At 46.7% G+C, this 17,668-nt stretch overlaps 1 protein-coding gene across 5 annotated transcripts in view; it reads left to right on the top strand.

The window, feature by feature from the left end:
• The window catches only part of ST3GAL5 (ST3 beta-galactoside alpha-2,3-sialyltransferase 5), a 48,891-nt gene that overhangs the window by 16,231 nt on the left and 14,992 nt on the right, over nt 1-17,668 (top strand). For 2 of the 5 annotated variants that reach the window (XM_032410531.1, XM_032410532.1), the window contains exons 2-4: nt 9,288-9,411; nt 11,997-12,085; nt 12,166-12,277. In XM_032410531.1, coding sequence (XP_032266422.1) covers nt 9,349-9,411; nt 11,997-12,085; nt 12,166-12,277 — 264 coding nt within the window. In that variant the 5' untranslated portion in view covers nt 9,288-9,348. The remainder of the gene's footprint in view (nt 1-9,287; nt 9,412-11,996; nt 12,086-12,165; nt 12,278-17,668) is intronic. The other 3 variants (XM_032410530.1, XM_032410533.1, XM_032410534.1) reach the window with 2 other exon arrangements.

The raw sequence follows: 17,668 nt of genomic DNA on the forward strand, positions 1-17,668 counted from the left end.
GGCTGGAGGAACAGAGGCTGGTGGGAGCTGGGGACATCGGTGGCGTACCAGAGCCACCACACCAGCCCTGGCCTGCTTGCCCCAGGACTTGCTGTTCTGTGAGAAGAAGAAACCCCCGCTTGGCTAAAAGCCCTGATACCCAGGTTTCTCCTGCCTGCAGCCAAGGGCACTCCCTGACTGATATTCCAGGTGAGATTCCCCCCGACGGCCCCAAGCCTGGGTTTTCATCTGTCCCCAGGACTTAGCAACCTGAGGGCCCACAGGACTTTGGGACGCGGCAAGGCCAAACTGATCTTAGTGACTCCAAAGCTTCCATCCGGTGACCTCTCTCTCCAGAGCACTCCACCGTCTTCCCTGTCACTTGAACTGTCTTGCCTCCTGTGTGCTGAGCACCTCGGATCCATCCCAAGGCCTGTCGGTGCTGCAGCCCAAGCCCTTCCTCTCCCCCGGCCCCCCACCCCCGGCTGCCGCCATCTTTGCTGCGGCTGAGAACGCTGTGCTGGCTCCCCAGCAGCCTCGCATCTCAGCCTCTCCACCCGCCCTTCTGCTATCCCTGCTGCTTTCCCTGTGATTCTCCTGCACGTTTCTTGACCCCTCTTGAATAAAGTCCCCAAGGGCCTCTGGTGATCGTCCGTGACCGTCTGTGATCTTCCATACATTGACCTGCTGACCTAATGGCCTGTCTTAGGTCGGGTTCGGTAGAAGCAGAGCCTGAAACAAGACGTCAGGGGCCCCTGGTTCATTGAGGGGGCTGCCAGGAGAAAGGGCACCAGGTTGGGGTGGGGGAGGGAGGGAGGCAGGGAAAGGAGCTGAGCAAAGCTGTGCTCCCAGCTGATCCCTCAGGGAGCGCTGGAGCTTAAATTGCTCTCCCAGGGTGATCCCACCTAGAGGCCAGAGGGCTAGCCTTTTGTACCTCCTCGGTCAGCTGTGGGGCAGATGGGCAGAGCGGGGCCTGACGCGTGCAGTTGGCAGCCAGCACCCACAGCCCAGAGACGGCACCGGCCCTGGGACGTCCAACGGGACCACGGTGTTGCCTTAACTCCTGCCTGCACCCCTACCCCCATCCCATGCCATACTTTCTCAGCTGTACCCAGTCATTTGCTGTTCCCCAAATTAACCAGGCCTCTGTGCTTTGCTCATTCCATTTCTTCTGCCCGCAGCGTACCTCTTCCCTCCCCACCCGGCTCCTCTTTGCCACGCTCTCCGCTCGTGCTGTGCCTTCTCACGGGCACCGTGACATGTCCAGCGTCTGCGTACCCCAAAGCTGGCTTCTCCCCGAGCGCAGGCTTCCTGCCTTGTCTTCTGTTCTCCTTTATCAAGTAGAAGTCTTCATCTAAAACACAAAACCCCAAACACGATTTGAGGGACTATTTTCTCAGCTTTCCCTGGATGGTATATAACTTGTACCAGTCTGGCTAAAGGAGAAGTTAGTTAATTTCATACTGTGGATGCCTTAGGGCTTAGCTCTCTTGGACCTGGTGGGCAGGGCTGGCTGATGGGCTGGATGTTCTGTTGAGCCTCAAGCCATACTTCCAGCTGCCTCCTGGGCATCTCTGTCCAGTTCTTTATCATCTCATATTAATCACATCATCACAAAACTACAAAAATTGACTTCCGAACCTGTCTTTCCAGAACTGAGATGCAGCTTTCCATTTGCACACGTCTTGTCGCTGATAGTCTTCTTTTCATCATTTCTCAGTAGATCTCTGTCCTGTCCCTCCCTCCTGCTCCTCACCAGGGCAGGCCTCGGGCTCCCCTTTCATCTGGGCAGCAGTGAGCATCCCGTACCCTGCCTCTCTGTCCCTGGGCGGGCAGCCTCGCACGCAGTTGACTGGTGTTCCTTTTCTCCTGCCGTGAAGTCCTCTGCTCTCAGAGACCTCCCGCCTTACCAGGCATGTTCTTTCAGCTGCCACATTCACATCGAAGCTTACCTGTTCGCCTTCCCAGGCAGCCCACTCCAGCCACGTTGGCTTACTCACTGCTTTCTCAAGTTCAGATTTTTGTTTCTAACAGTCTGTGCCTTGTCAAGCCTTCATTATTAGAAACAAAAGACCCTTCACATACATGCATATCTGCCGTTCCTAAGCACCGCCAGGTGGAAGGGCATGGACTGGGAGGTGAGTAGATGTGGGTTGGAATTCTCAGCCCCTTACTTCTCCATGCATGACCTTTGGCAGATTAAATGCATAGCAGTCCAGTGAAGTAGGTGTTGTTAGGATTTAGTGATAGCCTGTGTAGGCTTTACTCCCAGTAAATATTAATGCCCTATCCACTCTTGTACCAGTAATTGTCTCTATAGGTAATTTGGCAGTTCATCATGTCCTGCTTGGTGGTGCCTATTCTGCTCTTGCCTTGAATGGTTAATTCTTAATTCTGAAAATGTTAGTGCCATTTCTACAAATGGACTGAAAGCGCAGGCCTTGCCCTTATACATCAGGGCCTTAACAAGGATTATTTCTTCATCAGGCATACAAGCATTTGAGAAGGATATGTTATGTTTTTGTGTGTGAGTAGAAATACATAATTTTGAAAGCCAAGCCTTTTCTGCATAAACATGGTTAGCAAAGCTGAGACGTGGACAGTCTGAGTGAGAAGAGGGTCAAACTTATGAGCCCTGGGACCCTAGCACTTAGGAGGAGATGGTAGGAGAAGAGCTACCATGAAGGAGATGGGGAAGGAGGACAGGAGGGTGTCGTGGGATGGAAGAAGATAAGCAAGCTGTTGGTGATGGCCTGCCAACAAAAGGCCTTGGAGGAATGCCTGAAACCACCATCACTTCTGAAACTCTCATAAGAAACTGAGTATTTATTCAATAAATATGTACTAGATGCTTATCATGTGCCTCTTAACATCCTAGGCACTGTGAATTCGGTGGTGAGCGAAGTGAAGACCCCTGCCTCCATGCCATCTATATTCTGGTTGGGGGGACAAGAGACGAATTTTATTAAAAAGAAAAGACTTTATAGATTACATGTCTCACGATAGTGATTGTTATAAAGACAAAATTAAGCATGCATATGGGAATCTCCATATAGGCGGTTTTGGTAAGTAGGGCATATCAGTAGTGGTTTTATCATTCTAAACTGAGCGTTCTTCACATTAGGTAAATGAGTCGAACGGAGTGGAGGGTCCAGATCACCAAAGTGAATGCGGTCTGTGTGTGCATGCGCAAGTTGGTGGCGGGGGGACATGTTTGCGACACCCCGCAGTGCCAGTCCAGAGCAGATGAGCGCGAGCCCTCTGAAGTTCTAGGAGGGCCTCTGTCACCCTTCGTTCATCCACTCATTTCACTCAGCGGTTTTCTGAAGCCCCCTGATGTTCAGGTCGAGCTGGGCATGAGGCTTCCATACATCAAATGGCAGGGGGAGCTCAGTGTCTGCTCCTCAGACAGACTGGACTTGCTGAATGTCAACGTTCTTCATTTTGCTTCTCCATAAATATATATTTTTTCCAGCTCAGCAGACTTCCCCCAAATACAGTAACTTCGTTTCGACTTTTTTGCCTTTAACTAAGCTTATTTATGAGATATTGTTCCTCACACACTAGAGTTGCTTCAGGGTTCCTAAGAATATTTTTTAAGTGGTTCTCAGATTTCTTTTCATCATAGGGTAAGGAGCCTCCCCCCATGAAAATGTCTTTAAGTTTTCAGAAATAAAAGCAGTAATGCCAGAATTCAAGGAGTATAAGAAGAATGCAAAATGAAAAGTGAGCTTACTCACAGTTGTTGATAACATATAGGTGTGCTTCCTTCTAAATATCTTTGTACGTATATACACTTATGGATATATAAACAGTCTTCTCCTGCATTCTGATCGTTTTGTTAGCTAAAAGTATAATTACTTTTAGGATTAATGGTGCACAGTTATGCAGTTGTTAACAAAACATGCCCATGGCTTAATGTTTGTGTAACTGAACCCTTAAATGCAACCCGTCCTCCACCGAATAGAACATTAAAGACGAAAGAAGTGAATGAACAGTGTGGATGTTGCAGAGCTAAACAAGACTATAAACTGTGGTTCTCTGAGGGAGCATCTCAAGGCCACCTACCTAGCTGTATATTTGTGAAGATGACTCAGGTTGGCTGTCCTTTTGTGATGTTGAGGGGCATGGAATCCAAATGGTCTCTTGTAAATCAGAAGAATACCTTCCAAGCTCAAGTAGGAGGATTTGATGAAACTCGGTGGGAAGTCAGATTCTCTGACCTTGAATGGAAACGTCCTAGAATGTGATTCTGTGTATATCTCTATACATTTTTATAAAACTACTTTTTTTCTTACAATATCTTTCTGTGTCAGTGTATATACCCGATACTTCAAGCTAGTGCTTCTCAAACTTTAATGTTCATACGAATCCCTTGATTTAGCAGATCTGGGGGGCCTGAGACTGCATTTCACACTTGCCCCCAGGTGATGCTGAGGCTGTGGTCACAAATGCCACACACACCGCAGTGGTGACTTGCAGTGATCATTTACCAACAGATGCCCTGTTGTTGGACGTTGTAGATGTTTCAGTGGAGCTTATACTTTATTTTTTGCTATTATAATTTCTGTTAACTTTCAGGGGTTTTTTTTGTTTTTTGTTTTTTAAAGATTTTATTTATTTGACAGAGAGACACAGTGAGAGAGAGAGAGCACAAGCAGGGGGGAGTGGGAGAGAGAGAAGCAGGCTTCCCGCTGAGCAGGGAGCCCAATGCGGGGCTCGATCCCAGAACCCTGGGATCACGACCTGAGCTGGAGACAGATGCCCAACGACTGAGCCACCCAGGCGCCCCTTAACTTTCAGTTTTTATCTTAGGTATTTTGGGGAAAATAACATTTTTGGAGGATGCTTACCTTGTTTGAAGACAGGTTACAGGCATGCAACGCACATTCCACTCAATGCGAGAGGTTTCCTAAGGATCTGCTGTGTGCCAGGCCCTGTCCTAGGTGTTGGGGATACAAAGATGAACAAAATTCTGGCCCTGCAGCTCATCCTCCAGGTGCTTGCACAATGATAGAGGAGACCTAAAATATACACAGACAACGTCAGCTCATTGCAATCAACAAAGATGGGGAAGTGTCGGGGGATGGCCATGGTGTTGAAAAATTATCTTCACAGAGGAGAGGGTTTAAGGATGAAAAGCAGTTCACCAGGCAGATTGTTGGGGTTCACATTGGAATTCCATCACGTGCAAAGGCACTGAGGTAACAATCTGGCACATCTGGGCTTCTAACAGTACTTTTGTGTGGCCAGAGTGTGACAGGTTTGTCACCTGGAGTCAAAGAACCTGAGATGAGCTGGAAACCATTAAACAGGATACTTTTTTTTAGAAAGATGGCTTTGAGGAGACAGAATCAAGACAGGGAGTCCAGGGACTTGATCACTGGAGGAATGTCAATAGGCATGAGAAGTTCAGGAAGGTATGATCGAGAGACCCTGGAGATTGACCGGGGCTGGGAATGAAAGTTAGAAGCCTGAGTTGGAAACCTCTGTCACAGAGGTTTTCACCTTGGATGGCTGAATGGATGGCACAGCTTCCAAATAATGTAAGGAATAGAGGAAAGTGCCAGGTTCTGCTTCGTAATGTTGTCTGAGATGAAGATAGCAGGCAGGTTGTCGGACGCATAGTCTGAGCTTAGGTGAGAGGTCCGCACAGAGAGAGGGGCTTGGGGGGGGGGGTCTCTCCCTTGAGGCAGTGAGTGAAAGGCAGATGGTGAAGCCTTGCAGTGAGTATTTGTGGGACGAGAAGATTGTGCTGGCGGTGGAGACCAGGACCCTGGAGTCATAAGATGTGCGTGTGGGAGTTTAAGGGAAGGTTCAAGAGGTTTTAGAGGAAATGTGGTTGCAAGGTATCCCAGGCATGGTGTGCAGACGGAATGAAGGAAGGTAGACAGGCTGGGAGTGGCTCGGCCATCACAGGGAGCAGGGACGGTGAGAGGCCAGTGAACCCTGAGCATTTAAAAGTTCTGCAGGTTGAGAAAGGGGGTGGGGGAGAGAGAGGATACTGGCCAGGACCTGACCGTGGGGGAGTGTGTGAGGGGCTTCAGGAGGATGTTGCTTCTCCAGAGACACCCGGAAGGGAAATGGGATGGACGGAAGAAAGGACTACTCCATGATAAGGCTAGAGTCAAACCTGTGTCTGGAAGTGAGGGTGACCAAAAGACACAAGAGCCTTAAAGCCCCAACAGATGAATCCTGTCAGATGAGACTGGGCGCCTGTAAGTTCCCTTTTTCTGTGATAATAGTAGCGACAACCAGCAGGTGCATAGTGCTTGTGATGTGCACCCACTTTCCCTACGTGAATCCGATGGGGTAGGTAATATGACCACGCCCATTTTACAGATGAGCAAACTGAGCTTGCAGGAGTTATAGTGACTTGCCCAAAGCTTCCCCACTGGTAGGGGGAGGAGCTGAGCCCAGGTGTCGGGCTGTAGATTCTGTGTTCTCATCTCTCATCTCTCCTGAGATCCTCTCCAGTGTGATTAGAAAAAAAACCAAAACAGCTATTTTTGTTTTTAAGCATTTGAATGGATTGTATTGTATGGCAGTGATAGTGAGAAGAGGAAGGATTTCAGGATGGTAGACTCTGTCACCCCCAGAGCCCCTCCTTTCCTTGAACAATCCTACTTTCCTGAAAGTGGCAGGAGAGCATCATCTGATATACCAGTCAGTGCCCAGCAGGAAACCAGAAACCGTGGAGATGCTTCCGGCAAGGAGGGCTTTTATGCAGGGGATTGATCGCAAAGACGTCAGCAGGCCTGAAGATGCCAAAGTGAGAAAGAAGTGTTAGCCAGGGGCGCCTTCGTGGCTCAGTTGGTTAAGCATCCAACTCTTGATTTCGGCTCAGGTCATGAGCTCAGGGTTGTGAGATCGAGCCCCTCGTTGGGCTCAATGCTCAGCTTGGAGTCTGCTTGAGAGTCTCCCTCTCCCTCCTCCCTCCCTGCCCCTCCACCTGCTCGCTCTCTCTCTCTCAAATAAATAAATAAATAAATAAATAAATAAAATCTATAAAAGAGGTGTAGGAGTGTTAGCCAGAGATCAGGAAGTTTCTGTCACCCTGGGCTGAGGCTTGTACTTGTCACAAAGCTGTTGGAGGTGTCATCACTTCTCTCGAGTGGAAACCGATGATGCTAGATGCCCACCGATGCTGCTGGAGTCACATGTAGTCACCCTCTCTTGCCTGTGACTGTCACCACCCCTGCCAGAGGCTGTGCTGAATCAGGGGACCGGAAAGGCTGCTTCTTTCCTCCTGTCTTCCTCCTGTCTTCTACCAGGAAGTCCCACAGTGACAGCTCAGCTGTCGGGCGGGCCAGTGGGGGAAAGGAAGTTCACAGGCTTCTGGCCTGCGGGGACGGCCTGCGGGGTTGGCGCTGTCCAGCGCAACAGAGACAGGCAGAGGTGGAGACGGGCTCCTCTCTGACACCGCAGTCACTGTGTTTGCTGGAGGTCCGCCTCGGGGTGAATTGCATGTCATTCTGGTTGTAAAAACACAGACATCTTAGAAATGTGTTTTATATATGTACTGGTTACAGGGAGCCTGCTGGTTCCCACCACTTGGCTGGCCATGCGTTTAAGTAACCCCAAAGTTGCGGTGTTTGAAAACTTCCAGGTCTCAGTTGTTCTTCAGCAAGGGTTTACTGGTGAGGTCCTTGGCACGGTCTTTTTGAAACTATTCAGAAGGATACGTATCTAGGAAAATTCTTGCTACACAGTTAGAATTGGAGTGGAGGGAGAGATTGTTTCCAGTAGCAAAAACATTAACTACTTGAACGTCAATTTGGTAAAAGATTTTTTTCAAAGGAAATGACACTTTAATGGAAATAAAGTGTGTAATGACATATAACTGCCTCTTGGCTGAAAGACTATAGTAAAGATATTGTTTCTTAATATATAAATTTATCATAATAGCATACTATAATAGGTGCCTAGATTAGCTGAGCTATGACTTCACTTTTAATTAACAATTGCTTAAGCAAGATAGAAGTTTATTTCTCCATCTTCTGACAGCCCAGAGGCAGGCAGTCTAAGGTGGAATGGCGGCTCTGTCCTTGGGCTTGTCCGGGGACCCAGGCCCCGTCTCTGCTGTTGCTCCACCATCCCTTGGTGGTGTGCTCTCTGTGTGGTCCACAGTGGCCCCTCATGTGTCAGTATTTCAGCCAGCAGGAAAAGGGGTAAAGGTGTATGCCAACGCATACACCCTGGAAGTTGTACAAGTCACTTTTGCTCATATCCCATTGGCTAAAACTTAGTCATGAGGCCATACCTAGTTCCAAGGGAGGCTGGGAAATGTAGTCTTTATGCTGGGAGGCCACGCACCTAGCTAAAAATCCAGCGTTTTACCAAGTTGAGAGGAAGGGGGAGACTTACGCAGGGGTAGACATACCGATTTTTACTAGAGTACCCCATAGAATATTATTTAGAAATTGAAAACTTGAGAATACAATTAATTCAAAAGAATAAATAGGCAAGTATACTCAAGAACATATAATTTTTAAAGAAAAATATCTTTTAAAATTGCCATTTTTTTTTCCTTAGTGTAACACTTTTGTTCTGTTTTTAATGTAACACTTCCTCTTTAAACTTTTTTTAATTATGGAAAACTTCAAATGTACAAAGCGTGAGAATATTGGGAATATGGTATAAAGAGCCCCATGTACCCAGTGCCCAGCTTTGACAGTTTAAAGCTAGTGTTGCTTTATTCATTCCCCCACGTGCACTCTTATCCCCTTCCTGACTTTTTTGAAGCCAATCTCATTTCTCCTGTTTCATCTGTAAATAGTTCGTATGCACCTCTAAAAGGTAATGGCTCTTGAAAAACATCAGACTTCTTATTTGGTGATAACTGTAGTTTCATGTGCAGTTGTAAAAAATAATACAGAGCGATCCCATGTACCCCTTACTCAGTTTCCCCCACTGGCAGCATCTTGCAAAACCATAGTATACTATCACAGCTAGGATATTGATGGGATACAGTCAAGACACGGAATATTTACATCATCACAAGGATCCAGCCACACTCAGCCCACTCCTCCATAACTCCTGACAACTACTCATCTGTTCTCCATTTCTATAATTTTGACATTTCAAGAATGTTATATACCTGGAATCATACAACATGTAAACTTTTAGTATTGGCTCAGCATAGTTGCCTTAGATTTATTCAGGTTGTTGAGTGTATCACTAGTTCATTCTTTTTTGTTGCTGGGTAGTATTCCATGCTATGGATGTGCCCCCTAAAGGCTTTTTATAAACATCACCTGCTTGACTCTCCCTCCTTTCCCTGCCCTGGCTTCTTCCTCTCTTCACAGCAATGCCCAGTGAGTATAACTGTGTGAAACTGAGAAGCGATCGCTCAAGACCCTCTCTGCAATGGTACACCCGAGCTCAAAACAAGATGAGAAGACCCAACTTGTTGATAAAAGACATCCTAAAGTAAGTATGAGCCCTTGGGCCTTATGACCCCCCTGGCCGGGTCAGCTGTGGGGAGCTGGGAGAAGAATGCAGTAGGACCCGAAGGATGGGTCTCATACTTGGTTCAAAGGTCATATAAAGGCACACTCAAGTGCAGGTTCCATACACAGACATCTGGGTTTATGCATCAGGCTGTACTTCTTGAGAGGGCAGCACCAGCCAGGGAGCACCCAGGCTCTGTTCCTGAGCCTCAGTGCCTGAGAGAGCGGCTCTTACATGCACAGCGCTCCCTGCCATTACATAATGAAAGGGGGCTTTTCCCCTTAGCCATTTCAAGTTCATCTAAAAATACGGTTAATTAAAGTCCCCTACAGCTTTTGAAGAGCCTTAAATATTGAACACTAAAAGAGATGATAGGTGTGTCAGCCAGGTCACCCTTATATCCTAATAAGTGGTAGATTGTTAAGGGAGGGACTTGGCGGTTGCATTTGGTAGCAGCCAAACCAAGTTGAAAATCACCCTTTCGGGGCGCCTGGGTGGCTCAGTCAGTTAAGTGTCTGCCTTCAGCTCAGGTCATGATTGTGGGGTCCTGGCATCGAGACCCACCTCAGAGAAGCCCTGCTTCTCCCTCCCCCTCTCCCTCTGCCCTTGCCCCCCACCCCCTGCTCGTGCTCTCTCTTGTTCTCTCTCTCAAATAAATAAATAAAATCTTTAAAAAAAGAGAAAGAAACAAAAAAGAAAATCACCCTTTTGAAAATACCCCTAATTTAGGGGGTGTAGAAAGAGGAAGGTAGAAAAAGGAAGCGTACATTAATATTTTCCATCTCCTTTTGTCATCAACCAATATTTGCTGAGGCCTGACATGCCCAGCACTGTGTGGGATGCCGGCCCATGGCAGTGAACGAGGTCGCCCTGGGCCCACGCTGCGCACAGTGTGGGCACGACAGACTCACGAGCGGGCATTCCAGTGCAGTGTTCCTCAGTGCTGGAGGTACCGGGCCTGCTTCTAACACACTGTTCTTCCTTCCTTCCTTCCTTGTTTGTTTGTTTGTTTGTAATCAAGATAAGGGAATTATATGCACCAAATGTAATGCCTTTTCGGGGGGCTGGGGAGAAGGATAGGTAATACTATATTCACAAGATTTAAAATTCAGAAGATATTAAAAGTACTCAGTGAAATATCCTCTCTTTCCTGCCCCCCACTTAAAGGTAACCAGTATTACCAGTCTTGTGTACATAAGAAATTGTGTGTGTGTGTGTGTGTGTGTGTGTGTGTTACTAACCCCCTGCTTTTACACAGATGGTAGCATCCTATTCGCTTAACATTGTACTCCATCCCAGGGGAAAATTAGGATGCTTGTTCAGGTTTTCATGGGAGAGCCTATTGAAAGAAGAATCAAGAAGTCTTGAAAACACTTCCTAGCAATACTTTCTTGCATCATCCTTAAATATTAAGAAATAATTTAGCATCTATTGTGTATAGTATATTGTGCTAGATGCTGTGTTTTTTAAACTGTCCCTTCCTTTAGAAAAGGGATCATTTTCCCATTAAGGTTATTCCTTAACTCTTTTTTCAGTAACACAAATTATTTAAAACAATGGTTCCTAAACTTAGGTTTAAACTTTTTTTTTTTTTTTTTACTTTTAGTTTATCAGTATCACTTAGAGAGCTTATTAAAAATGAGGTTTCTGGGGGTACTTGGGTGGCTCAGTCGGTTGGGCGTCTGACTCTTGGTTTCTTCTCAGGTTGTGATCTTGTGGGTTATGGGATTGAACCCCATCAGGCTTCACGCTCAGTAGTGGGGAGTCTGCTGGAGATTCTCTCCCACCCCGCTTGCACTCCAACTCTCTAAATAAATAAATAAATAAATAAATAATCTTTTTTTAAAAAACGAAATTTCTAGAACCAGAACTAGACTCAATTCTTTTCTCCTAATCCTGTGTGTGTATGTGGGTGCATGTGTGTATTTTAAACTATATAATAATATGAGTTTATGGGATCTTTAAAAACAGTTTTTATAGATGGTCTTAAGGGTGACTGGTGGTTCTGTTTCACCTCAGTTAGCCTCATTTCTGGGTAGAATCTTTAGAGGCAATAATGAGTAGATTATTTATTTTGTTTTCTTATTTTTTTAAGGGCTCCCAGTATTTTTCCCCCATTTGTTTTATTGTGGTAAAATAGCCATAACATAGTATTTACCATCAGTGATAGCAAATACAGTCACATTGTTATGCAACCATCACAGCATCCCCCTCCAGAACTCTTTGCATCTTGTAAAACCGACACTCTCTACCCATTAAACACTGACTCCCTCCCTCCCCTCCCCCTGGCCCCTGGCAGCCCCCGTTCTGCTTTTTGTCTCTGTGATTTCTGACGATGTGCTTCATATAAGTGGAATCATACAGTATTTGAAAGACTGGCAGTATTTTAAAGTGGCAAAAAATTGAAGCTGAGATTCTGCAGCTCAAAAGCTATTACTTGGTCTTGTAAAGTCCAGTGGTCTGCATTGTGATTCATATTTTATTAGGGTGCCTTTGCAGAAAAATGTTTTCTCTGTATTCACTTATAACAAAGATAGTCGTAAATGACTAATTTTTCTTGTCAGGAAAGTAAGAAATGGTGCCTTAAGTCAGCCACGAAGGTCCCCTTAAAGGCTGTACTTTCATGTTACCTGGCAGGCAAACTCAAGCTGGGGTAGGTTTTCCCTTATTTCACATGATTTCTCTTGATTATCACATAACTGCATCATTATACCTAATTGATTTTTTTTCCAGGTGTACATTGCTTGTGTTTGGAGTGTGGATCCTTTATATTCTCAAGTTAAATTATACTACTGAAGAATGTGACATGAAAAAAATGCATTATGTGGACCCGGACCGTGTAAAGGTTAGATATGCCATTGGTGTGGTTTAAATTAAAGTATTTCCAAGCTTATACTTAAACAGAAATATCATCTCTAAAGGGTTATAGATGAGTCCTCAGGGAAGTTATAAACAGAAGGAAAACACTTCATCTTAGGTGCTCCAAAATCAGAGACAACCCCCCCCCCCCCCCAGCAAAACAAATAACCAACCCAGCCACCCCACAGTATTCTTCCTCCATGTACTGAAGTCGTTTGGGGGAGGTGAGTTGCATCTGACCCACTCTAGGCACCTGCCGTGGGGCTAGCTTGCTCTGCTGTTGCCGGCATTCACGTCCTTAGAACAGGGGCAAGTTCTTTTAGTGTCACGTCATTCTTATTTTTCATTTTAATGATTTCACACTGTATTTCAAGCTTTTTCCTTTCAATTTGTGTTTATTTTTTTAAATCAGTTGACCTGTTAAATGCTCATTTCACGGATTATATGAGTGGTTAGATGATCCAATAACGTTCCGTCCCGGATGAAAGAAGAGATGATTTGAAGTCAGATGGCCTGGCGATAATGGTGACCAGCGTGTGTGGGCGCGTTACCATCACGACGGGGCGATAGCCCAGTATTCTGACCGATGAAGGCTGGGAGGTTAAGCTGCTTGCCCAAGTCCACATCTAGTTTAGTTAACCAGTTTAGTTGATCTAGTTTAATGTATACTGTGTGACTATTCTAAAAGTGCTTCAGCACTATAAACGCATTTAACCCTCGTCGTTGGAACTGTCGTTCCCTCACAGCTGAGGCGACGGAAGGACGGGGAGATTAGGCGGCCTGTGTAAGGTCACCTTCACTAGTCCGCGGTGGAGCCGGGGCTTGGACTCAGCAGCGCGGTGTGGAGTCCGAGCCCCTGCTGCCTGCTCTCCGCCCGGGTAGGGCAGGGCCACAGGAGCCAGGAGTTACAGCTAGGCTGATGCACAGGAGGGGCATTAAATCTCTGACCTAGATTCAAGTCTAAAGGCCACTTAGTCAAAGACGAGACCTTGGGCAGGTTTCTTAATTGTTTTGAGTCCCAGTTTTCTCAGCGCTGAAATGCAGACAACACCATCCGTGTGACAGGGCGGTCCTCAGAGCTGAATAACATAATGTGCACGGAGCTCCTTTGCTAGTCGTTTTTAGTCATGCGTTTTTTCCCTCAGTCTCTGCGTCCTGCGAAGCAGCCTCTCACCTGTGCTGAGAGACAGGCAGGTGAAGAGAGTGTAAAGAACGAATGTGCAGCGTGGCCCCTGCAGGACCGTCGCGTGTCCCAGAGCCCGCCTTCCCGTGCGGGGCCGTCCCCGGAGGCTGGCTGACGCTCTCCGCTCTCCGTTCCGCCAGCGCCAGCCCGTCTGTGCCGGTGGAGCAGGACGTGTCCCGTGCCTCTGCTCGGGCCTCCCGCCGCCCTCCCCGGCCGGCCTTGCAGACGTCCCGACAGCCCTGAACTCTCGCCTTTGCTTCTTCACTGTGCTTGTCCGCCTTCTCTTCGCGGCCTCTTTCTCCTGCCCATTTAGTTAGTCACGCTACAGACCGTCTGACCGACTGCAAAGATAACCACTCTCGAGACCGGGTTAACTGAGGAGAGACAGGAGCTCTGGTGTGCCGGGGTCCAGCCCGCCATTTCACAAGCCCAAGATGGAGAAGATGTGCCGTAGTAACGCCGGGGGAAAATCAGCTTTGCAGCTTTTGGGCCTGGCCGGCGCCGTCTGCATCGGCCTGTGCCATGGCTGCCTTCAGCTGCTCCCCATAGGCGACATGAATAGCCCAGGGATGGTCTGCTCATCCCTGCAGAGCTCAGACAGGTGCTCTGATCATTACGGCTATTACTCTGGAAGCTTCCGCAAGGAGTCCCAGTGACTTCTGAGGATGACCAGAGAAGAGACTCAAGACCGTGTCCCCGAGGAACCTTGGAGGGGATGGGAACGTTTGCGTAGCCGGCAGGACAGAAGGCCTGGTGCAGGGCACGTGGCAGCTGCGGGCCTCCGGGAGGGGCAGCTCCGCCCAGGTGGCCTTAGTGACAGACGTGCGGATCCAGGAAAGGCAGCCCAGCTGAAAGGAGAAGGAGGTGATGGTCCCAGGCATCAGAAGATGGGATTAATGGGCCGCCCTTGTGGCGTATCTCTGGAGCTCTTGAAGCAAAGCCAGGGTAACTGGTCCTGTAGATAGAATTTAGGCATCAGACAGTCGGTGGTGCAAGGGCTTTTCTGATCCCTTCCAGCCCTGAAAGTGTGGTTGTCTGTAATTTTATCAGTACCGGGCTGGAAAGGATAGGCTGGTTTCTTCCCTGCTCTCAGTGCTGGTCCCCAGCTCAGTGCCTTCGATGCTGCACCTCAACCGTACTTTGAAACTCCATTTGATACAGTAATTTACCTAAGTGTTTTGTTGTCTCATCTAAAATAGAAGTTATTTGAAAACAAGGATGGTGTTTATAAAAATAGACAGTTTCTGGGATTCCGGGAACAGGAGTGATGCTCCAGTTCCTCTGCTCCCACCCGTTGCCCCAGTTTCAGTCTCCTTATCCGCCTTTCTGCATCCAGGCATGCCCCACTATGGCGGTAGTGTATTTCCAAAAACTGAATCCGGTATGGTGCATCCTGGTTTCACACTCTGATTTGTTCCCATTACCTTTAGAATACCCAGACTTCTGAGTCTGGCCTGTAGGGCTCTTTGTGCCTTGGATCCTGCCAGGCTCTTCAGCCTCCTTCTGCGGCTCAGCACTGCCGGTGCCCGGCACTAAATCCCTTCACAACCCCTTGGTCGAGCTTCTTTCTTTCTTCCTCATTATGGTTTTGATTTGTATTTCCCTGGTAACTAATGATGAGCCTCTTTTTTTGTGTGCTCATTGGCCATTTGTATGTCTTCTAAGGCGAAATGTCTATTCAAGTTCTTTGTCCATTTTTTTATATGGTTATTTGTCTTTATATTACTCAGTTGTAAGAGTTCTCTACATATTCTGGCTACCAGTCCCTTAATCAGATATATGGCTTGCGAGTATTTTCTCCCATTTTGTGAATTATCTTATCACTTTCTTGATGGTGTCATTTTCAGCACAAAAGTTTCTTTTTTTTTTTAAGCACAAAATTTTCTAATTTTGGTGAAGTCCAGTTTATCTCTTTTTCCTTTTTGTTCCTTGTGCTTTTGATGTCATATCTAAGAAATCATTGCCTGAGCCTATGTTTTCTTCTGAGAGTTTTATAGTTTTAGCTCTTAAATGTAGGTCTTTAATTTATTTTGAGTTAGTTTTTGTATATGGTGGGAGGTTGGGGTCCAACCTTTTTCTTTAGAATGTGGATATCCAGTTTTCCTGGCACCATTTGTTGAAAAGACTTTCCCCTATGTTTGCTGTGTTCTTTCTAACTTCACTGCCTGGAGCCCTTCCCTCCCTTGGCCTCTCTGCTCCTAATTTTTACATCAACTCTCAGCTCAGGAGTTACCTTTTCTAAGAAGCCTTCTCTGATCATCCCACTCTGTCTTCTAGAAGCGCCTTCATACCTTAATCCTAACACTTACACTGCAGTGTTTTAACTGTCTTTCCCACTTGTCCTTTAAGCAAGCCCTTGGGAGATGGGGATTGTGTGCTAACATATTGTGTTAATGAATATGTACTTAGGTATATTCAACTCCAGAGGGAGGGGAGATATTACTGAACCATGGTGTGGTGTCTCATCTCTGAACTCCAATTGAATAGAAAATCCACCATTAAATAACAGGCAATTCTTTGAGTATTTTCTGTAATGTACATTAAGTTTAATATCCCTTCAAGGAATAGGTCAGATAGTTTCTGTTCAACTCTCCTCATATCCACCAGTGGATAGTAGACAGGAAAAAGAAAGAATCTCGCCATCCCCTTTCCCCTAAACCATGAAATAGGAGTCCTCCATTTAGGCTGATGGCGCCATTTCAAAACCTAAGTTCACTGTGGGACCAGTAACGGTCTCTCAGGGCTGCCAGTGCCCTGCCCTGATTGGCTGCAGTGAGGATTCCTGACCGGTCCCTGACAAGGGGGATTGGGAGTATCTGATGGGCAAGGTCAGCCTCCCAGGCCCCACTGCCTGCCTGGGGAAGGGCTGTTAGCTTCCTGCACAAAACTACGGTTCCCTAAGGAGTGGGGAAATGGAGACCCAGTAGGCAGCCCACGGTGACTGCCACATCAACCCAGTTCTAAAAGATGTCTAAAAGATCATTATTTTTTCCAGGTACAAAAATAAGTCCAAAACTTCAGATAATACAGAAATGAATAAAGTAGAAAGTCTCTTATAGTTTGTAGAGAAAGAAGAAAGAATCAGGGGGTAGTGATATAAGTCAAACGTGTTTGTGAAAGCCTTGGTCAGTTCAGAAATTAATAAAGTAGAAAGTGAAAGTCTGCTGTAACCACGGTGGAATTAGGGGTGCTTTTTATCTTTTCACTTGAGACTTTTTTTATAGCTTTTTCACATTGTTGACTCTGTCAGAATGCCCCACTTTTCACAGTGGTCCTGACAGGTTGTCCTGCTTCATTCCAGGCTTTGCTCTCCAGGGCTTTGCAAATTAGACGTACAGCAAGAGTTGGATATCATTGAGGATTGGAGTGGGAAACAGCAGGATGGAAGACTGAAAATGAGCCAGGACCAAAGAGGGAAAGGCCTTGAATGCCATACTCACCAGGTCCCAAATTTGATATCTGGTCATGTTTCATTAAAGAAAAATCAGAAACCCTCTCTCAAGTCCCCAGAGTAGAGGAAACGGCCACGGAAGCTGGCCGATGTGGTCCTGGTGTTCTCAATGGCTGTGAGGTGGTATGAGCTCTCTACAAAGAAGACCCTGTCTCCAGGCTGTTGGTGGAGATTGGTCTTTACCACCAAGAGCGTGTAGACAGATCTGAATTGTTGCGGATGTAAGTTAGCAGAAGATGGTCTCAAAGCCATGAGGCCCCGTTAGCTCTGCTGAGGATATTCAGCAGCTTGCCGTGTTAGGGGGACCCTGCTGACCCTGGGAGTCTGAGCATTGTCTGGTTGTGCTGGACCCGGCCTGTGTTAATACAGCAGCAGAAGTGTGGCCGTGGTGGTTGTGGATTTTGTCTTTTCTATTTAAAGATGCCCCCTAATGTGCCATTTCTTTAAAAAGACTAACAGTGGTCTCTGCCAGGATCTAGACACTTTGAAAGCGCATTTCAGATGTGAAATTGCATTTAAAAGATGTTTGAGGAGAGACGAGGGCACATTCCTGTCAGGTTAGGTTTGGGCCACGTGGTTGCAACAGTTTGAACTAGGCCCTCTCCCTTCTCAGAGAGCTAAAAACTGCATACCACCCAGGGGACTGCATTTTATGTGTGTAGTTAATTATGGCCAAATTTACTTCCCTCTGACTCTGCAGATCTACACTCACGTAGCCAAGGTAAGCATAGTGACCTGGGCTG

Source organism: Phoca vitulina, unplaced genomic scaffold (assembly GCF_004348235.1).
Source record: "Phoca vitulina isolate PV1807 unplaced genomic scaffold, GSC_HSeal_1.0 scaffold12, whole genome shotgun sequence".
NCBI lineage: Eukaryota > Metazoa > Chordata > Mammalia > Carnivora > Phocidae > Phoca > Phoca vitulina.